At 33.6% G+C, this 23,586-nt stretch overlaps 1 protein-coding gene across 1 annotated transcript; it reads left to right on the plus strand.

Moving 5' to 3' along the window:
- Positions 1 to 8,608: 8,608 nt before the first annotated feature.
- Positions 8,609 to 11,674, plus strand: LOC149570449 (bidirectional sugar transporter SWEET14-like). The gene is made up of 6 exons (XM_089817898.1): positions 8,609 to 8,726; positions 8,813 to 8,849; positions 9,715 to 9,925; positions 10,499 to 10,660; positions 10,762 to 10,881; positions 11,075 to 11,674. The coding sequence occupies exons 1-6, from the start codon at positions 8,690 to 8,692 to the stop codon at positions 11,321 to 11,323; spliced, it is 816 nt and encodes a 271-aa protein (XP_089674024.1). The 5' UTR covers positions 8,609 to 8,689; the 3' UTR covers positions 11,324 to 11,674.
- Positions 11,675 to 23,586: the final 11,912 nt, after the last annotated feature.

Raw genomic sequence — 23,586 nt, forward strand, 5'->3', positions numbered from 1 at the left:
ATCAAGACTTATTTGTGGTTAAAGCTATTTTTGTTGTTAGTATAAACTGAGATAGGAAGGGAAAAACTATTCACTAACACTTTCAAAAGAATGCAATTCATTTGGTTGAACAAAACTTGCGAGAGAATGATATTGTCATTGATTACATCATCAGCCAAGATGCAAACCTTATATTATATCATAATAATAAAAATTCTAATAAAAATAATTAAATTAGATTAAAATTATTTATTCCAATCTGATATTAATTGTTTGAACACAATTAGTAAGGAGGTAGTATATTCATTGGTTCCACTAAGATTCAAACTCCACATATATAAAAGGATGATATGTTCATTGATTGTACCATCTACTGCCATCTACTTAGATTCAAAGACTAATATAATTATAATATGAAAGATGAGGTTGAAATTGTATCCAAATATTTTTAAGACTAAACAGTAGCTATAATAAATTAGATTGAAAAATCTCTTCATATCAATCTAATATCAATTTTCTGATCACAAATAATATGAAATGACGTGTTCATTCATAGAACCATCCACCAAGATACAGACACCATGGATACAAAGTAAAAATTCCAGTACCCCAAATAACTGTTCTATCAGATTAACAAATGGCTTCATACCAGTCAATCTAATAAACTCTACTAACTCCATGTACATTATAAGATAAGATTTAGATAACATTCACATGAGAAAATACGAGAATCAAAATAAATCTGTGACTCAAACGGTGAGGAAATATCTGTGAAATAGGCAAGTCCATTAATGGTGATGCACATGAGCCGTGTTGACGAGGTAACACTAATTTGAGTTGGCAGATATGAAGACGACCTCTCTTTCTTCCCTATCAAAACATAGATATGAATACTGATAATGGCTGACTCCAGAAAAACAAAAAATATTGAAATGGTCTTCTAGAAAGCTCTTTTCATGCACCCAGAAAAGCAAAAACGACAATTTATATAGGAGAGAGTTATGATCAAACTGGTCTCTTCACATATTCAAGTTAATCAAACGGGGGAAAAACTTTTGTCAGGTTTTATCAGCATTAAAGATGGGCTAATGATTGCAAAACTGTGGTGGATGATTTAATTGATTATTTTCATGGACAAATATAGAAGTTTGGCGAGTTTGAGGAATAAACCTCAAGACAAATTTTAGTGGAGATGTTATGTTTCTAAAATCTAAATTAGTGAATACAAACTGTTCACGATTGCAGTCTACCGGTGAATTGGAGGTTTTAAGTTAAAATGTAACATTATAACGGTATAATAAAGTGATCAAAAGTTTTTATATAAAAATTATTTCTTCAATATGATATAAAATTCCAACTTAGAGACTATCACAATCAATTCTAGAAATAATCTTTTAACTATTAAAAGAATTGACCTTCATAATTGCTTTGTTGATGACTACCAAATCTAGTATTAGATGTATAAATGATAACTTTTTAAAAAAAAATTGAATACAAGTTTAATAGATATATATTATATCAAATTTATTTTAAAAATAATTACATATTTGTTTGAGATATAATATTTCCACAAACTATATAACTAATTAATCTAAAGGTTTCATCTATGCCTCTTTTTTGTGAAGATACATGTGATCCAACATTTTGAATGGCTTGTGAATGTCAATAGTTTTGTAAATGTAATATGAAATTTATAAGTTATCATTATTTTTAACTTGAAATAAAATTTTGAAAGATATTTGCTAGTCAAATTTATTTAAAGAGGATTCTAGATTTCTTTGAGATGTTATTTTGCACAATCTATAGTGTTTGAACCTAAAGACTTGGTAAGCAAATTATGTATGCCTTCTCCTAACGATGATGGATAGTTAAGTGTGTCCAAAGTTTCCATACAAAAACTTACATAGTCAATTGTAGAAGTAATCATTTGAAGAATAAATGGATGACACTCTTATGCACAATCTAATCTATAAGTAATAACAGTAAATTATAGACAATTGAAATTTGATATTAGAATCTATAAATCAAGCTCTCCAAAATAGATTCTTCGACTCCTAGTTGTAAGAAATAAATCACAACTTAAAAAATTTTGCTCGGCACTAACTATTGCTAAGTGCCAGTTTGCTCGGCACCTTAAGGAGTCGAGTGATAGTTTTCTCGGCACGTGAAGGTGCACGTGAAGGTGCCGAGTGATAGGCAGTAGGTGCCGAGTTAGCTCGACACAAGAAGGAGCTGAGTAAGCTCAGCACACAAAGGGCAATGCTCGACAAAAATGGATGTCGAGTGAGCTCGGCTCAAACTAGAAAAAAATTATAATTTAGAGAAATTTCACCGTGAATGTTTCCACCATCAAAACTAGAGAGCCAAAGCTTGAAGCTTCTAAACAAACTTCTCAAATGCAATGAATAGGAGAAGAACAATGGATTCAAGTATGCCTACTTTCTTTCTATTCAACTTTGATTAAAATATTACAAAATCAGGAAGCATTCAGCTTCAACCAAAAAACCCTAAAATAATCCTAAAATTTGAACAACTTCAATACGTCAAAAAATTTAAACTTGCAGCTCTAATGGCTACATACAATGGTGCCTGGAGCAATCACTGCTTTAATAGGATAAATCCAACAATAACGAACTTACAAAATGAATAGAAGAAGACACGTGCAACTGCAGGCACAAACTTCTTTCCTTCTTCCTTCTTTGCTCTACCCTGCTCTACTAAACTTCTGATCTACTGAATATCGCTGAACCCCCCTTGAAATGAATGTAGAAACATTCATTTTGTCATATTTTTCCCCCTCTTTTTAGATTTCAAAATCTCACCCACCACAGTTATTGTTTCTATCTGTTCTAGAGTCTATCAAGTGGTAGGTGGGAATTTAGCTCCAAGGGCAAGACAACCACCGCATTAAATTCCAACACTCCCCCTTTGTCCCGAGCCAAACAAACAAGGATCACTGCTGATCCAAATCAACTACACCAAGACTCTCTCTTAAGTGTACAAAATTTTCAATACCTAATGGTTTTGTGAAAATGTCTGCTACCTGTTGCTCAGACTTACAAAATTCTATTTTGATATCCCCATTCTCCACCAACTCTTTGATGAAGTGATATTTGATCTCAATATGCTTGCTTCTACCATGGAAGACTAGATTCTTGGACAATGCAATTGATGAGATGTCACAATAAATTGTGGTTCCATCCTCTTGCCTTTCATTCAAATATGTCAAGATCCTCCTTAACCAAATAGCCTAACATGCTACTGCATTTGCAGCTATATATTCAACCTCTGTTGTAGATTGAGCAAAAATATGTTACTTCTTGGATGCCCATGAAATTGCACCCAATCCCATATGAAATACATATCTGGAAGTGCTCTTCTTATCATCTATACTTCCAGCCCAATCACTATCAGTATAACCTATCAACTTCAATTCACTTTCTGAGTATACAAAATCTCAAATCCCTTGTTACCTTTCACATACCTTAGGATCCTTTTTCCCGCTTGCCGATGGGAATCCTTTGGTGTTTTCATAAATCTCAAAATCAGACTTACTACATGCATCAAGTCTGGCCGAGTTGCAGTCAAATACATTAAACTTCCAACCATACTCTTGTATAGTGTCGGATCCACTCTCTTGCTAGAGTCTTCCTTGCTCAACTTTAGACCTATTATTGTTGGTGTGGGGGTTGACTTACTATTTTGCATTTTGAATCGCTCCAAGATCTTCCCTGCATATTTTTTTTGAGAGATGAAGATGCTATCATGCATTTGTTTTACTTCTATGCCTAGAAAGTACTTCAAGAGACCTAAGCCTATCATTTCAAATTCATTTTTCATGGTCTCTTTGAACTCACCAATTAGAGCCTTGTCATTACCAATAAAAATGAAATCATCTACATACAAGACAACAATCAACACATTTCCATTTGTTTCCTTGATGTAGAGAGTAGGCTCACCATTACTTTTGCTAAAATCATTGCTCATCAAATATGAGTCAATCCTACTATACCATGCCCTTGGAGCTTGCTTGAGCCTATAAAGAGCTCTCTTCAATCTATATACTTTGTTCTCTTCACCTGCTACTTCATAACAAGGTGGTTGCTCCACATATACTTCTTCCTTCAATACACCATTTAAGAAGTCGAACTTCACATCCATTTGATATACCTTCCATTTGTGCTGAGCTGCAATTACTATGATAGCACACACAGTTTCCATTCTTGCAACCGTGGCATATGTCTCATCATAATCTCTACCATACTATTGTTTGTAGCCCTTGACTACCAGCCTTGCCTTATGCTTATCAATCTTGCCTTCAGCATTGCATTTGGTCTTGTAAACCCATTTCACTCCAATCACTTGCTTCTTGAGAGGCAAATCAGTTAGCTCCCATGTCTCATTTCTTTTTATAGCATCTATCTCCTCATCTATGGCCTTACACCATTTCTTCTCCTTAATAGCTTTTTCAAAATGTATTGGATCACTATGAGAAAATAATGCAAAATTAACACTCTCATCATAATCTTCATACCTTTCATCTTGGTATATCTTCCTAAGACTCTTGGTCTTTCTTGGTAAAAGGGAGGAGAGTGTGGAATCAAAATCTTCACTGTTGCTGCTTTGCTGACTAGCTCGATCTTCACCGTTACTCGGCACTGACACTTGGTCATGCTTAGAGGAGCTCGTAAATGATGGAGGCTACTTGTCTTTTCTTCTATCTGCTCCTTCTTCTTGTTGCTCATCAACATCCTCTTCATTCATAATTGACACTTTACTTGAGATGTTGGGTGACTCATCAATTTGTCCATACCATGACTGATTTTCAAGAAATTCCACGTCTCTTGAGAGAATCATCTTATTGTTCAATGGGTCATACAATCTGTATGCCTTTGATTTTGAGTTGTACCCTATGAAGATGCACTTCACACCTTTGTCATTCAATTTCTGCCTTTTCTCTTTAGGCACATGTGCATATGCAACACATCCAAACACCCTTAGGTGTTCAACTGTCCATCTTCCTCGTGACCATGCTTCCATTGGAATTCTATCATAGACTGCCTTTGTAGGACACCTATTAATTAGGTAAATTGTTGTTGCTATAGCCTCTCCCCAAAATTCAGTTGGGAGACGTTTCTCTTTCATCATGCTCCTTGCCATTTCAACAATGGTCCAATTCTTTCTTTCAACCACTCCATTCTGTTGTGGTGTATAGCTGGTTGTGAGCTCTTTCTTTATACCATTTTTCTTGTAAAAATTTACAAAAGAATTGGAGGTATACTCCCCTTCTTTATCTGATCTTAGGACCTTGATATAGTGTCCACATTCTCTTTCAGCCTGGGCTTTGAACTCAAAAAACCTATCAAATGCTTTAGATTTAGATTTAAAAAAATAAACCCATGTCCTATAATTGAAATCATCAATAAATGTCATGAAATAAGTACTCCCCCCAATGAAAGTAACTTGCATATGACCGACTAGGTTAGTATGCACTAACTCTAATAGATATTTAGCCCTCCTAGAATTTTTAGAATTAAAAGGAAGCCTATGTTGCTTACCCAAAATACAAGCCTCACACTTGTTACATGAATTTTCTATTCATGGAAAACCTTCTACCATTCTTTTATTTGACAACAAATTTAAACTAGCATAGCCAAGATGACCATACCTAAGGTGCCATAGCCGTGAAGGGTTTTCAATCACACTCCTTAGAGTTGATTGTGTGTGATGTGTAGCATCAACTTGAGATGAGAAACATGTCTCTATCCTCAAGGGAAACATTCTGTTCTTTGTCATTTGAACTACTGCAAGTAGGTTCTTGCTCCCATCCTTTTCATGAATGACACACGTGTCATTCTTCATTAGCACTTTGTATCCATTTTGAATGAGCTGACAAATGCTCATCAAATTGTGCTTCATACCATGGGCAAAATACACATTTTGTATTTCCTTCTTCTCACCTTGCTTGGTGCGAATCAGAATAGATCATTCACCCACAACTGGTAGGGTTCCATTGTTACCCATTTTAATCTCAGATTTGAAACTCTTGTCAATGAATAAAAACAAGGTTTCATTACCACTCATGTGGTTGCTACATCCACTATCGAGGTACCAAACCTTAGGGCTTCCTTCTTCACCAACATTACACATGATGAAGGTAGTGGCATTGTTTCCACTTCTCATGTTCACATCGGCCACATTTGCTTGTCTTGACTGATCATTTTGCTTCTTCCAGCATTCACTTGCATAATGCCCATATTTATGACAGTAGTAGTATTCTACATTACTCCTATTTGAGTTGTAGTTTTTCTTACGTCCTCTTGAAGTATTTTGTGAGCTACTTGCTCTATCTGCTCTTACTGAGCTTTCTGCAGTAGCATTTCTTTGTCCTCCACTACCTCGACCTCTGCCTTTGGAGTTTCTACCTGAGCCATTTCTTTCTCTCCCCCTTCCTCTTGGATTTGATTGAGCCTTGAATGCCTGCTCTTGAAAAGAAGAAGATGCAGATCTGTTGATCCTATGCTCATGGGTTTAAAGAGTACTGATCAACTCATCCATTATCAAAACAATGAGGTCTTTTGCCTCTTCTATGTCATGACCAAATTGTCATATTTATGAGGTAAACTCCTCAATATCTTTTCCACTATCCTCTGCTCTTGATAGTCTTCTCCATCTGACTTCAGTTGGTTAATCACATTGGAGGTCCTTGAACTGAAATCTACAACTAATTCATTTTCCTTCATCTGAAGGTTCTCAAACTCCCTCCTTATATTCTATAGCTTTACTGTACGGACATTATCAGTCCCCTTGAAGTTTCGTCTCAAGGATATCCTATGATTCCTTTGCATAATTTGCTATTACAATCTTGGAAAATATTGTCTCTGTCATTGCTACTTCAATAAGACTTAATGCCTTAGCATCCTTCCTCCTTGACTCTTTCAAATGAGTCTTTTGATTATTGGTAAGAGCAACATACTGAGCTAGGTCTATCACATCATTGAACCCATTAACTACAAACTTCCACAAATCATTTGCAACCATTATGGTTTTCATCTTCTTTGCCCATGTATCATAGTTTTGTCCATTGAATGGTGGTGGTTGATGTCATATCTTTCCTACATCTCCTACCATGTCAAAAATCCCAGAAAAAACTTTTCCCTAACTCACTGTGGATGTGGGGCCTCAAAACTCTGATACCATGTAAGAAATAAATCACAACTTTAAAAACTTTGCTCGGCACTAACTATTGTTGAGTGGCAGTTTTCTTGGCACGTGAAGGTGCTGAGTGACAGGCAATAGGTGTTGAGTTAGCTTGGCACAAGAAGAAGTCGAGTAAGCTTAGCACACAAAAGACAATGCTCGACAACAATGGATGCCGAGTGAGCTCGGCTCAAACTGAAAAAAAAATATAACTTAGAGAAATTTCAATGTGAATGTTTCCACCATTAAAACCAGAGAGCCAAAGCTTGAAGCTTCTAAACAAACTTCTCAAATGCAATGAATAGGAGAAGAATAATGGATTCAAGTATGTCTGCTTGCTTTCTATTCTACTTTGATTAAAATATTACAAAATTTGGGAGCATTCGGCTTCAACCAAAAAATCCTAAAATAACCCTAAAACTTGAACAACTTCAATATGTCAAAAACTTTAAACTTGCAGCTCTAATGGCTGCATACAATGGTGCCTGGAGCAATCACTGCTTCAACAGGACAAATCCAACAATAACGAACTTACAAAATGAACAGAGGAAGAAACACATACAACTACAGGCACAAACTTCTTTCCTTCTTCCTTCTCTGCTCTACCCTGCTATGCTAAACTTTTGATCTACTGAATATCACTGAACCCCCCTTGAAATGAATGTAGAAACATTCATTTTGTCATATTTTTCCCCCTCTTTTCAAATTTCAAAATCTCACCCACCACAGTTATTGTTTCTATCCGTTCTGGAGTCTGTCAGGTGGTAGGTGGGCATTTGGCTCCAGGGTCAAAACAACCACCGCATTAAATTCCAACACTAGTAATCAATTGTTGAATGTGATGGAATACCAAAACAAACCATAAAAAAACCCACAGAATTAATTAATTTCATAAACCATTGAGCTTTGTTTTGAATCAGAAGTGAAAACAGGTTCGATCCATTTGGCTTCCCAAATTGAACCAATTAGGTTACAGATTCTGTAAAAGAAAAGAAAAAGAAATGTTATGGTATTTGAAGAGCCAAGTGGAGAGTTGGAAAGTGTAATTGACAGCCAAGGTTGGCAAGCAGAGACATGTCATCATCAAGTGCGTTGACAAAAAACACGTCAGTGAAAAGCCCAACTTATAGTACGACAGGGAATTCGTGGGGCCCAGCCGGTGTAGGTATGAAAGGGCGACAGGTAGTGGGTCCAGTCATCCGACACGTGGCCGTGATGATGACGTGGACGCCGAGGCTGTAACGGCCGAGAGCATGCGATGCATGAATTGCCCACCATTTGAGTGAATGTTCATCACGCTTCAATCATCTCCTCCTGCTTTGCAATAGAATGTTGCTGCCACGTGTCACCGCCATTCTGTTGATCTGCACGCCACTCCAAATTCCTTTCTCTATAAATCCACCATAAAGAGAGTGCACCAACTATCTGCACTACGCATTCATTTTCCTTTTTTTTTTTCTTTCAACTCAAAAAACACATTTGCGTTACAAAGTGGGAACTAATTTTCAGGATGAATCATCCCATAGTTTTGGTCCTCGGCATCCTTGGTAACCATTAAAGATGTTATCTTATTCTGTCTCTTTGGTTTGATTTCAAGGAACTGATCACTTTTGTTTTTGTGTTTAAATGCCAGGGAATGTCATTTCGTTCATGGTGTTTCTTGCTCCATTGTAAGTTTCATACTAATGAAATCCATCAGCTTTCTTATGTCTTTTTGGATCATGGTGTTCATTATTTGTTTGCATTGTCTTTGAATTTAATTTTCTGAGCGTTCTTTCTTGGTGTCCTCCATCAAGCTCTATGATTTCTTATCAGGAAGGAAAAAGCGGGTGGTCGTTTTCAGTTTCATAATGAGTAATCATGGAGTTTGATCAGAATTCTTTTCTCTTCTTTTTTATATCATTTTCTCCTCCCTAATGATAGATCGACCAGTTTGATCAGAATTCATTTCTCTTCTCTGATTTTCCTCTTCTGAATGATCTCACTTTTTCTTTCTTTGTAATGGATTACGGAATTTGATCACAATATGTTTCTCTTCTTTCACTTTGGGCCATGAAATTTGATCAAAATTCCTTCCTGCTCTCTTGCTTTCTCCTTGTTGATTGTTGATCATAAAAAGAATTGAACTCATAGAATTAGTACATACTACTGTCATGAGTTGTAGTAGAAATCAGCTGTCTATGCATTTCTTTTCTTTCAATTTCTGATTTCTGACGATAGAACATAGAATTGCATCAGGATTTACTTATGTCTCTTATTTTTCTGGTTTCTAGTAATAGATCATATAATTTGATAAAAAGCATTAAAATGAAATAAAACCAAGAACACTCAAAACGAAATATTATGATACTTGAAGCAACGTTCAATATTCTACTTTAAATTGAAGCCCAGCTAGTACAATAGATATCTCTTCCATTAGAAATTCAGTATCCATGAACAAACCCATGAAGAATGCGTATATTTTACTGAGAATCAGAAATGAATGTGTCTATTTTTACTTTGTTCACTTCTCTTGGCTTTTTCTTCTCATTTCAGGCCAACTTTTATTCGGATATACAGAAAGAAGTCCACTGAAGGTTTTCAAGCAATTCCATACTTAATTGCCTTGTTCAGCGCAATGTTTTGGTTGTACTATGGCGCCATGAAGCCTGACTGCACCTTAATTGTCACAATAAATTGTGCTGGTTGCATCATTGAGACTCTTTACCTCTCCATATACGTTGCCTATGCTCCTAAACAAGCCAAGGTATGTATGCACTTACATATATATGTATAAATAAAACAATAATATCATTTCCATTTTAACAAAATCTTGAGAATGAACTTAGTAGAACTTTTTGTTGCCTTTGAAAATGAAAGCACAAAACTCTAAGAAAGTTTTGGATCTATTGGGGTTTTGGGGTTTTGGTATTGTTCAGGAATAGCTAGCTTGCCAGGAAAAACCTAAAACTAGAAGAAATGGGTATCGTTCCTATTAATTGGATTGTTATTGTTCTCGGTCACTACTCTTATATATATGTGTAAATCAGAAATACTTTATAGACAATATAGACCTTGTCTTTGAATAATATTAAATTAAATCAACTTAAAAACTATATGTTGTACAAATTAATATTGCACACAATATACTTCTACCGAGAAAAAATTGACTATTTATAGAGATCAAAGTATTTTAGATAGATTGTCATTGTTATAGAAAAATCTTTGAAAACCCAATTTATGTGTAGTATTGGTAGGAGAAAAAGAGAGATGTACATGTTGCAACGGGAGATTCCATTTGAAAAATATGTTATATCTGACAGACACTTTGTGTATGCAGATTTTGGTTGCAAAATTGCTAGTGTGTCTGAACATGGGTGTATTTGGGTTTGTGGTATTATTCACTCTCTTGTTTTCAAAGGGAAAGAAGCGAATCCTCATAGTGGGTTGGATCAGTTCAGCAATATCTGTAACGGTATATGCAGCTCCTTTAAGCGTACTGGTAAGTCAATCAGACACATTTCATGTATAACATGGTCATTCACCCTAATTTTTTGAACAAAAAAATGCCTCATGAAGCTTCCCAATGTTTGTTCATGGCAGAGATTAGTAATCTGTACAAAAAGTGTTGAGTTCATGCCTTTCTATTTATCCTTCTTCCTGACTGTGAGTGCTACAATCTGGTTTGCCTATGGACTACTGATCAAAGACATGTTTGTTGCAGTAAGTATATTTATTTATTTTTATCAGTAAGAAGTGAAAGTCAAGATTAATTATCATTGTGTAATGTAATTTATTGTTACTATTCTTAAAACCTCCCTAATAATAATTTATCATTATGTTATAGACATTCTATTTATTTTGAAGTTTAATGACTTGGGTTATGACCTACTGGAATTTTTTTCTTTTCTTGCAGCTACCAAATGTCTTAGGGTTTCTCTTTGGAATAGTACAAATGGTAGTGTATATTATATACAGGAATTCAAAGGCCACAGATCTTGCAGGGATTAATGGAAACATGAACTCGGTAAGCTTAGCAGAAATTCATCCCATTGACATTCCTCCCTGCAAAAATGATGATGACGATGATGAAAATTCAGGAAACACAATGCAGATGAATGTTTGTGAGGTTGATAGAAAGCAATCAGAATCAACACCTGTTTAATCTGAGATTAGTAGCTTTAATGGCTATAAGAATTTTTAGTGATGATTACATCAGGGAAGACAGCAATAGCTGCTGATGCTGCTTCATGTAGCAGGGAGAACACATAATTTGCAGATTTGCGATAGAAAATTTCTTCCATGGGAAATGCTGACCATGGTTTTTGTGGAGTGTACATATTCCTTGCTTTTCTCTTCATTTTCAGTGGTTCAAGTATTCATTGTTTTGAGACTTTGTACTAGTTGTGATCATGGTGGTCATACATGCATCCTTAGTGTAATTCTAAGTATATTCTGTGATTGAGGATAAATTTGAAACGAAATTTAAAAGCAAATGGTTAGTTTTCTATTTTGATCTAATCCTTCAATTTTTCTTACAACATTCCTTAAGCAATAAATAAGCTTTTAGGGTTGTCTTTTCATTTGTTTTTAGTGTTGTAATTTAAGGGATACAAATGAGAAAAAGAGCTATCACATTAATGATCTTATAAAAATTTGTGTGAACAATATGTATAGTCATATAATATTGGAGATCATTTAGATTATGTGGTGGATTTGTGTACAACTACTAGTTATATTATTTTATTTTATTTTGGCATCAATTTTTTTTAGAAATTTATTTAATTTAATTGATAAAAATAAAGGGTTATATTGAATTTAAAATTGAATATGTGTCTTACATTTTACATACTATTTTTTTTCAAGATGGTCAAGTTTAAAGCACATTTTATGTTAAGAAATTCTTTATTTTAGACACATATTACTAGTTCTACCTACTCATATATATCTTAGATATTGGCCATAATTAATTGATGTTGAAGGAGCTAAATAAAATCCTTGAACTTAGAAACTTCTATGTATGCTTGCTATCAATATATTGATCCTCCATATCCATTTCCATTTTTAAACCTTATTTATTTGTTCCATTGTCAAGAACTATCAAATTGATGATATTAAAAAATTATAGTTTTGTGTGGACAATATTCATGGTAATGTAGTATTGTGGACCTTTCCAACTATGTGGCAGATTTGTATTTCAAGGCTGGCCACTAGATCTAGCACCTTACTTATACAATTCAATATTGGACTTATTAGAAGATGCATTCGTTATTTTTCTTCTAGTTTTAAAAAGTTTTAGAAATGTTGGTAAGCAAAAATTTATTTAAATTGTCAAGAATAGGGGAGATTATATTGAACCTAAAATTGGATATCATTACATTTCACTTACTATTTGTTTCAAGCTAGTCAGATGTGAAGCATGTTTTACATTATCAAAAACTTTATTTTAGATTTTTCTCACCACTTCTACCCACTCATATATATCTTAGTTATTGACCATGATTAATTGAATGTTAAGGAGTTAAAACACTTCTACCCACTTATATATATCCTAGTTATTGACCATAATTAATTGATCTTTAAGGAGCTAAACAATCCCGTGAGCCTAGAAACTAATAAATCCCTTTTTCCATTGACCTCTTGCTTCCTATCAATTTTCAATTTAAATCTTATTCTTTCTTCCATGTTTTATTCTCCAAATTTTAAGGTCTCTTCTAGGCTTCAAAAATAATATTGAATATTTTGTCTCAACAAGACTTGGAGACATCATTTGTCACATATTTTATGCCAACAAACTTATTTAGACTTAAATTATATTTTGAACATATTTCATTTCATCGTTACAGTAAAAAAAAGACATCACTATGGAACCATGCCCCTACAAGATTCTACCTCAGCCATCCTTATCAAGATGTTATTTCATCCTTCTAGTCATTTTAGAATATCTTTATTAGGTTCAAGTATATGATCTTTCTATTATTATTATGATGTTGAACCTTTGTATCATGTGGAATCCCCTTAAATGTGGCTAGAAAAATGAGATGTGGCAATTGGCAAGTTTAATTTGGTCCACAATATTGTAAAATTTTGATAACAATAGTCTATAAAGGATTTATTGAGCCTCAAGATCATTATGAGTGATATTTTTTAGGTGGTTGATTTCTCTGATCCACTTTACTACTTGCTATTGGATAATATTATTGAATTACTAATATGTAAAAAATATTTTACATCCCAATATTGGAATAAATATTTTGTGGCATTTATTCTAGAATAATATTTAGGCATGTTATCTTTGAAGATCAATCAATGTTCATCACTTGATTCTTCCTCAAATTGTAACTTTTTCCAAATTGACACATTTTTAATTTTTTTTCAAATGATGTAGATAGACACACACATGCACTACTTGATATTATAACCAAAATTTTGAGAAGTAATCTATTTTTGTTGAGAAATGGTATTTCAATATTACTATTTTAATGGTTTGAACAAATTTAGGACTATTACCACATATCTTTATGGATTTATTTGAATCACTAACTCAATTAGAATAACACTTGGTTTTTAATATTTCAATACCAAGATGTATCTAAGACCTTTTGATAAACTTTCTCAAGACTTCGTGTAGAAGATAATATAGTTTGAGATAATATTTTGACTATTTAACTTAAATTTATCCATTTAAATTGCTATCTAGTTGTGTATTGTAACACACTGCTAGGGAACCTAAGATAAATTAATCTATTATGTTACAAAATTTATTAAACCATTTTTTTTCTTAAAAAATTATGCAATATTAAGATAACAATGTAGAAGCAATATAACAAATACACATCTTATGTGTACACATAAGAAATACAAATATTGTTTCCATTTCTCAAGAGTTCCTTAACCTTGAATCATATTTGAATAATTATTATTAATTAATTTTAACTATAAGTATAATTTTTACAAACATTAACATCTATAAAATCTTATAGTGAATACATAAGTACAACTGATACAATGAAGTACATCCAAACAAATTACATAAAATGCATGTGTCACAAAGTATGTACTGATAAACCAAATGCAACACATCATCCCATAAGGACCTCAAGATACAATTACATAATACGTGAATACATAGACACAACTTCTAGATAGAAATCTCCAAGAGATATGAATAAGAATGGTACAACTGCAACAATGGAACACCCAACATTAGTGCAAATCTTGGGGGGGAGATAGTCATCACATTCTGACCTTGTGGTAACCTAAATAGGACCACTCCCACCATGTTGTGGAGATATTGTATGATCCAGATATCAAATCATAAAGACTATATTTAACTAGGCAAGGGATCCTCAAATTTCTCTCCACTTCAAGGATACCACAAACTATTGATAAAGAAAATATAACAAATTTTGAAACAACAATTGAACAAAACCAAAACCACATACGAAACCCACAACAAGATACCAAATTCAAGTAACAAATGATGAATAGCTACTAAAAGAGTACCAAATTCTAAATTAAAATACCAATCACCAAACAAATAATAACTAATGAATAAACTATAACATCCAATAATTAGCAACCACTGCCCACTAGAGGAAAATACAAAATGTATGGAGGAGACTTGGGCTATGTATTTAGGAGTTTCATCACATGGTAAAACTACTTGAGTTACTCTAGTTTAGTATCTCAATAGACCCCTCACCCTCAAACATTGAGTTACCCTGAACTAGTAACTTTAGACCCCATACCCTCAACATGACCTATGTAGAACCATAATACCCTCTCATGAAGACCAAGAATACTAGTCATACCTCTTATTACTTATCATTACATTCCCATCCTTAGCCTATACAAGAACTCAAGGCATGGTTGAGGCAACATCACCATTTATCTTTTTAATATCTTATCCTAGATTTTAATTACTATGCTATCACATATTACCAAACTTATAATAAGTTACCCTAACACTAGCCTATCTAGATCTTGAACCCCTACTCTAAGACACTCCTCTGGATGTACCTAGACAACCTCCCCTAGCTTCAAAATCACAAATGTCCCATAACCACAAAAGCATGATAAGTGATTACAGTTCCATGAAAGACAACTAGAATTTGAATTGGTTCTTAAACCAAAAATATAATAAATGCTCTAAAAATCCTACACCATAAACATGAGCCTCAAATTATCAAATAACACAAATTAATAATAACAAATCTGTACGGAAACCTAGGTGTGGAAATAACTTCCTACACTAATCCCTTAAGGAAAGCATTATGCAAATTCCTATTAAATCCTTATAATTTCAGATTTGATATTATGTAAAAAATAATATTGCAATCAACCATGGATATAGAAAATAGATAGAGAAAGAAAACACATAAACACAAATATATGTTGGTGGGGAAAAACCTTTCAGTAAGAAAACCCCACCCCTCCAAAACCTACACAATGTATTATCTTTAGTTCACAAAAGGGTACAAAACACTTGTAATGCAAGTTCTTTCAAGACACAGAAGATCAATTCAGTAGCAACATACGATACCAACAATATACTTTCTCTCTATCCAAACTGTAACCCTAAAAATGCTTACATCATGTATTTTCCCTTTTAGGGAAATTTCCAAAGAACAACTGTATTAGGATTTTACCATTCTCTAGAAAAATAGGAACCCAAATTTTTTTTGGAGACTCAAGTGTACAATACTCAATGATCAATTGCCACATGTCTTCACGTCTTCACCCATTATTAAATCTTCCAAAGATAGCTCTTACACATCATAGGAATCTATCATAACCATTTCATCCAAGATCTCCTTACACATAATTCCAGATTTTGACACATACAAGTGGAGTGACACATCGATATACCAACTAGACATGTACACTCACACTTAATTACATTATTTGCAAAAAGTAAATTTACAAAACAAATAACAAGAATAAGAATTATCCAAGGTTGAGACACCTTATTCCTAACATTCTCCCACTTGTTGAATACCTTGTAAGAACAACAAGAACATTATAGAAACTAACCACTATAGGCCAAAAGGCCCATAAACTTCGAACACCACTTGAACTTCTCTATGCCTACTAGTTTTGTCAATGCATCTATTGTTAGTTTGTGGTGACTGATCAGGAAAGTACTTTGCATACTTCATAAATTCTTTTGGGATCAAGGCATCACCCCGAACAAGTAAAATTTGGGCCCTATTTTATTAGGATTTTGGGCCAACTTGTAATTATTAATTATAACCTTAAAGTAGTAAAAATACTTGTATAAAAGGGCTTAGGGTTAGAGATTGTTTCAATGTTGTGATGCAAAAATTGGTTCTTGTGGTGGTATTGAGCTGTAAGAGATTGCAGATTGTAATCAAGTTGTAATCACTGGATCATAATAATATTGAACTTGTTGTTTAGTGGATGTAGCCTAGGCATTGGGTGAACCATGTTAAATCTTGGTGTCTTGTGTTCTTTTTTTGTGTGATCTATTATTTTTTGATATTGTTTATAGTTGCATGTAATTTTTATTTCTATCTATGGTTAATCCTAACAAGTGGTATCAGAGACTAGTTGTTCTTTTAGTTATCCTTTGTAGGAAAGTCTCACAGTTGAGTGGGAGTCTCAAAGTTGAGTGGTAGTGATGGAAGATGAGGGTAAGCTGAGGGTTGATAGGTTTAATGGTCAAAACTTTTAGTTATGGAAGATGCAAATGGAAGACTATCTTTATCAAAAGGATTTATGGAAGCCATTGGAAGGTAAAACCAAGAATTAAGGATCTATGTTAAATGACAAAAGGGACCTTTTCCAAGCAATAAAAGTATAAAGTTGTGTCACCTTTTAGGCTAACTTATTAGAATGACTAAATTTGAGTATTTCTATCTACAAATAAATTTTGGCCAAACATATGATTCAAATAAATTCATTCTAGCTAAGTTTTATATAGTGTCACACTTTTCCAATTGGATATGTCTATTAAATGCATGTTTTATACTAGTTTGTATCCAAGTACTAAAGAAATGCAATTATTTCAGAAAAGTGGCATTTCAATAACTCTTACTATTATTTATGATTTTTTTTAATAACATATAAACACCATTTTTGTAGAGCTCAGAGTCAAGAATATTCTCATATAGAGTTTATAGTGTTTTAATTAGATATAGTATATTGTAGTTAAAAAAATCTACAAGTGAGTATTTTAACATTTGAAATGATGTCAATTTTGAGAAAGAAAAAAATATTAAATCATACCAAAAAAATTTAAGAATTATATGACGTTCTATAGGAGAAAGCCCTCTTTTAGAATGTATAATTTTTCTCCTGGTTAGAATAGATTTGTTTTGAAAAATGTGGTGGGAGATGAAAACTATTGATTTCAAGTGAGTTGAAATTTGAATCATTATAAAAGAGAAAATATATGTCTCAAGCTGATTTTTATTTTTTATTGTTCTAGCTATATATGTTATCTATAACATAGTATGAGATCAAAGAGAAATAACTTTATTTCCATCTAGTTTTGTGGTGGGAACTAGACCCCTAATTTTTAGTGTTTTTCAGTAGCTAGAAAATTATCTATAAAAATTAGGAAAATATATCAATTCTTATTCCAAATAATTATTAAAAATTATAACCCTAAACTTCATCCATTTTCACATATTTCATTAGTTTATTTTATTTTCAAATTCAAAATAATAATACCAATTTTATGTTATTAAAGGTGAATAGTTATACTTTTGTTAGCCTTTTCCTATACAAAAGGGTGACACATGTTTGTGCTTTTATGACAGAAAAGCAATTGGAAACATTCAATTATGCATGGCATCATTGGTGGCATTTAATATTACAAAAGTGAACACAATAGAAGAGTTGATGCAAACCCTAGCAAAACTATATGAAAAGCCCTCTGCTTCAAACAAGGTATTTCTCATGAAGCATTTATTTAATATGAAAATGATAGAAGGTGGATCTATTGTAGATCATTTAAATGAGTTTAATACTATTACTAGTTAGTTATCTTCTATGGGTATCAATTTTGATGAAGAAATTAGGGCTCTCTTGATTTTGTTTTCTTTGCCTGAAAGTCAGAATGGCTTGGTAATGGTTGTGAGTAATTTTGTTCCTAGATCTAGTATCCTAAAATATGATGATGTGATCAATGTTATTTTGAGTGAGGAAACTCATAGGAAATCCTTAGGTGGATCTACATCAGGAAGTGCTTTGAATGCACAAAGTAGAGGTAGAACAACTAAGAGAGGATGTAATTCTAGAAATTGTGGGAAATCAAGAGGAAAGTCAGAGGGGAGGAGGTCTCAATTGAGAGGACTGAATGACTACTACTACTATGGGAAACTAAGGCATAAAAAAAAAAGATTGTTGGACTCAAAAGAAAAATGAAGGAGATAAACTAGATGGAGATAAGGAGGTAAACGTGGTAAGTAACAAATCTAAAGATGATGCTTTACTTCTATCTTTAAAAAGTGTTGATGATTCATGGGTTTTAGATTTTGATGCTTCATTTCATCCTACACCTCATAGAGGTTATTTCATTGATTATGTCCAACGAGATTTTGGACTTGTTTATTTGGGAGATAATGAACCCTATCAAATTGTTGAAAAAGGAAAAGTTAAGATTAAGTTATAGAATAGAAATCATTGGCTACTACATGAGTAAGACATGTTCCAAGGCTAAGTAGGAATTTAATTTCAGTAGAGAAAATTGGTGATGAGGGTTGTGTAGTTACTTTTAATGATAAAAAATGGAAGGTTTGAAAAGTTTTCTTGTAGTAGGAAAAGGTGTGAAAGTAGGCACCTTATATCTTTGTATAGTTCATACTGTTCCTTCTACTTTAATTGTTTCAAAGAAAAATGAATGATCAAGAACAATTGTTGGAGTTGAGGAGGGAGAACAAATAGCTGTTGTAAATTATGATACAATTCTATGGCACAATAGACTTGGGTGCATGAGTGAGAAAGGTATGAAATTACTTCATTCAAAGAATTTTTTACCAGGTTTGAAATGTGTTAATATGAATTTTTGTGAAAGTTGTGTGTATGGAAAACAAAAGAGAGTGAGTTTTGTAAAGACTGGGAAGGAAAATAAAAAGGAGAAATTAGAGTTTGTGCATACCAATGTATGGGGACTCACTCAGGTATCTTCCCTTGGTGGCTCTCATTATTATGTTACATTTATTGATGATGCAACTAGAAAAGTATGGATTTATTTCTTCAAATAGAAATATGATGTATTTCAAACTTTCAAGAAGTGGAAATGCTTGGTTGAAAATGAGACTGGTAAGAAATTAAAATGTCTCAGATTTGATAATGGTGGTGAGTATTGTAGCAATGAATTTGAAGATTATTGCTCCACTGATGGTATTCATCGATAGGAAACTATTCCAAGGACACCACAAGAAAATGGAGTGGTTGAATGCATGAACATGACTATAATGGAGCGTGCAAGGAGCATGAGGTTGCATGTTGGGTTACCCTTACACATGTGGGTAGAGGCTACCAATACTATTTTATATTTGATTAATAGAGGTCCCTCTACTTGTTTGGGTTGTGGTATCCCAAATGAAGCATGGATTGGTAAGAAGGTGAGTTATTCTTTTCTCAAAACCTTTGCTTGTGAAGCATTTTCTCATATAGATTCTGAAAATAGAACCAAGTTGGAAGCTAAGTCAAAGAAATGTGTATTGTTGGATATGGCATTAATGAATTTGATTATAGGCTTTCGGATTTTGAAGATCGTAAAATTGTAAGAAGCGGAGATGTCATATTCAATGAAAAAGTGTTGTACAAAGATTTGTTGCAGCAACATGAGAAGAAAGAAGATGATTATGTAGCATTGGATGATGCTCCAAAAGATGATGTTCCAGCCATTCTCCATGATGTGTAACAACCACAACAACACACACCACACACATCAGTGAATGTTAGACAAACATCAAGGATGAGTAGAACTCCAAAAAAAAATTTCTCCTTCTTTGTATTCTATCTTACTTACTGATGCTGGTGAACTTGAATGTTATGATGAAGCTATGCAGGGGGATACTAAGATTCAATGGGAGTCTGCAATGAAAGAAGAAATGGACTCTTTGCTGAAAAATAAAACATGGGATTTATGCGAGTTTCCTATAGGTAAAAGGGCTTTACAGAATAAGTGGGTTTACATGTTAAAAGAAGAGGATGAAGGTAAGAAAAGATTTAAAGCCAGGTTAGTTGTAAAAGGATTTGCACAAAAAAAAAAGAATTAATTTTGATGAGATATTCTCTCTTGTTGTTAAAATGACTTCTATCCATGTTGTTTTAAGTATTGTGGCTACTGAAGATTTGCATATGGAGTGGCTTGATGTTAAAACAACCTTCTTTCATGGTGATTTGGATGAAGAGATCTATATGGCTCAACCATAGGGATTTGAGGTCAAAGGTAAGGAGAACTTAGTGTGGAAATTGAAAAAAAGTTTATATGGCTTGAAGCAAGCACCTTAGCAATTGTATCTAAAATTTGATAGTTTTATGCACGAGCATGGATATAGTAGGTTTCATTTAGATCATTGTGTTTACTTTAAGAGGTTGGATGCTGATAGCTACATTATTTTATGTTTATATGTTGATGATATAGTTATAGCTGGGTCTAACATGGGTTAGTTTAAGGGGCTAAAATGCTAGTTAACACATGCATTTGCTATGAAGAGGTAGCAAAACAAATCCTTGGTATGAAGATTTGCAGAGATAGGAAGAACAAAAAATTGACACTATCTCAGGTTAACTATGTTGAGAAGGTGTTGCAACGTTTCTCTATGGAGAATGCTAAAGTTGTCATCACACCTTTACCTAGTCATTTGAAGTTGACTAAGAAGATGTGTCCCAAGACACAAGAAGAGGAGGATAAGATGTCAAAGGTGTACTATGCTTCAGCTATAGGAAGCTTGATGTATGGTATGGTATGTACAAGATTAGATATTGCACATGTAGTGGGAGTCGCTATTAGGTATATGAGTCATCCAAGAATTGAGCATTGGAATAAAAGCAAATGGATTTGTAGATATTTGAGAGGAACATCTAATAAGTGTTTATGCTTTAGGGGCTCTACTGCTAACTTACAAGGCTACGTTGACTCAGATTTGGCAAGGGATATTGATACTAAGTGGAGTACTATAGGTTATGTATTTACTATTGGTGTGCAACCATGAGCTAGGTATCTAGGATACAAAAGGTTAATGCTTTATCCACTATAGAGGAAGAGTATGTTGCTGCTACAGAGGTAGCCAAGGAGATGATATGGCTTTAGTTCTTCTTGGAAGAATTGGGAAACCCTCAGAAGGATAATTATTTGTGTACAGATAGTCAGAGTGCCATTCATCTTCCAAATAATTCAGCTCTATATTCAAAGACAAAACACATATAGTTGTGATACCATTTCATTGGATTAGTTTTCAATGATGGATAGTTAAATCTGGACAAGGTAAATATAGATGAAAATCTAGTGGATATGTTTACAAAGGTAGTGACAAAGAAGAAGCTAAATTCCTCTTCAGCTTCGGTTGGTTTTCTAGACTAAACATGAATAACAGAATAGAAAAGTCTAGGGTGGTTTGATCCAGTGGAAGCCCCATGTGGTAGTGGTATTGCTATAGGATCAGTCTCCAAGTGGGAGATTGTTTTCTAGTGTGGAGTCTAATCAGTCCCCAAATGGGAGATTGCTAGTTTGTGGTGAATGATCAGGAAATTACTATACATACTTCATAGATTCTTTGGGCTTAGGGCATCGCCCCAAAAAAAAAAATTGGGCCCTATTTTATTTGGATTTTTGGCCAACGTGTAATTATTATTTATAACCCTAAAGAAGTAAAAATACTTGTATAAAAGGGCTTAGGGTTAGGGATTGTTTTAGTGTTGTGATGCAAAAATTGGTTCTTGCAGAAGTATTGAATTGTAAAGGATTATAGATTGTAATCAAGTTTTAATAATTGGATCATAATAATATTGGACTTGCTATTTGGTGGATGTAGCCTAGGCATTGGGTGAACCATGTTGAATCTTGGTGTCTTGTGTTCTTTTTTTGTGTGGTCTATTATCTTCTAATATTGTTTATATTTTCATGTAATTTTTATTTTTGTTTGTGGTTTAATCCTAACATCTACAACATTCTTTGTATTATCTACCTTCTCCAAATTTACCTTTCCATCTTCCACCATATCTCTCACAAAATGAAATTACACATCAATGTGCTTCGTTTTGGCATGGAAAGTTGAATTCTTTGCAAGGAAAATAGCACTTTGACTATCGTACCAAATAGTAATCTATCCTACATCAACACCAATATCAAAACACAATCTCCTAAGCCAAATGGTTTTGTTACCAGCATGAGTAGCTACCATGTACTCATCTTATGTAGTGGACAAAGAAACTATAGGTTGTCACTTACTCATCCAATTGATGGCACCACCAAACATAGTGAGAACATAAGCACTGGTGGGTCTCCTACTATCAATATCACCTACCCAATCTGAATCCACAAACCCATGAATACAAATTGAATGCAGAGCTACAAAAAGAGTTACTATGATAAAAAATGGAGTAATATGATGTACCCCTCAAATATCTAAATACTCACTTAAATGCATCCTAATGTACCCATCTAGGATTAGCTATAAACTAGCTTGGACCTCCCATTTCTTGGGCAATGTCTAGTCTAGTACAGACCATAGCATACATAATACTGCCAACTGCACTAGCATAGGGTACTCTACTCATGTCCTCCACTTTAGTAGGAGATTTTGGACAATCATCTACAGATAAATTTGTTCCCATATAAATAGGAACACACAATGGTCTACAATCAACCATGCTAAACCTATCCAACATAGACTTCACATACTTACTCTAACTCAACCAAAAAATTTTGTTAGACCTATCTCTATTGATTTCGATACCCAAGATGTACCTTTCTACCCCAAGATCTTTCATCTCAAATTGCACTGACAACTGAGATTTAAAATTAGAAATCATACCCTTACCCTTCCCAAATAGCAACATATCATCAACATGTAATGCAATAATAAGAAGGTGATCATTTTCAACTCTGAAATAAACACAATGATCTAATTTTGATCTTAAAAATCCATTTGACAACAAAAAGACATCAAACTTAAGGTACCACATCCTGGGAGATTGTTTCAACCCATACAGAGACTTCTTTAATATGCAAACTAAAGATTCTTTACTTTTAACAATGTAGTGCTTAGGCTGTGACATATAAATCTCTTCATCGAAATCACCATGAAGGAAAGTTGTCTTCGCATTCATCTATTCTATCTCTAAATCATATGATGCAACAAGAGATAATAGAAATATAATGGATGTCAACTTTGCAATAGGAGAGAATATTTCATCATAATCTCTTCCCTCTACCCATGAGTAGCC

The sequence above is a fragment of the Cupressus sempervirens genome, chromosome 3 (assembly GCF_028749045.1).
Source record: "Cupressus sempervirens isolate cs-2001-9-10 chromosome 3, ASM2874904v1, whole genome shotgun sequence".
NCBI lineage: Eukaryota > Viridiplantae > Streptophyta > Pinopsida > Cupressales > Cupressaceae > Cupressus > Cupressus sempervirens.

What these genes read in the sequence shown, in the direction of transcription:
- LOC149570449 (XM_089817898.1), top strand. Translation starts at nt 8,690, where the DNA reads ATGAATCATCCCATAGTTTTGGTCCTCGGCATCCTTG. An exon ending in TTTGGTCCTCGGCATCCTTG is followed by an intron (nt 8,727 to 8,812) that starts GTAACCATTAAA and finishes TTTAAATGCCAG; the next exon opens with GGAATGTCATTTCGTTCATG. An exon ending in TCAAAGACATGTTTGTTGCA is followed by an intron (nt 10,882 to 11,074) that starts GTAAGTATATTT and finishes CTTTTCTTGCAG; the next exon opens with CTACCAAATGTCTTAGGGTT.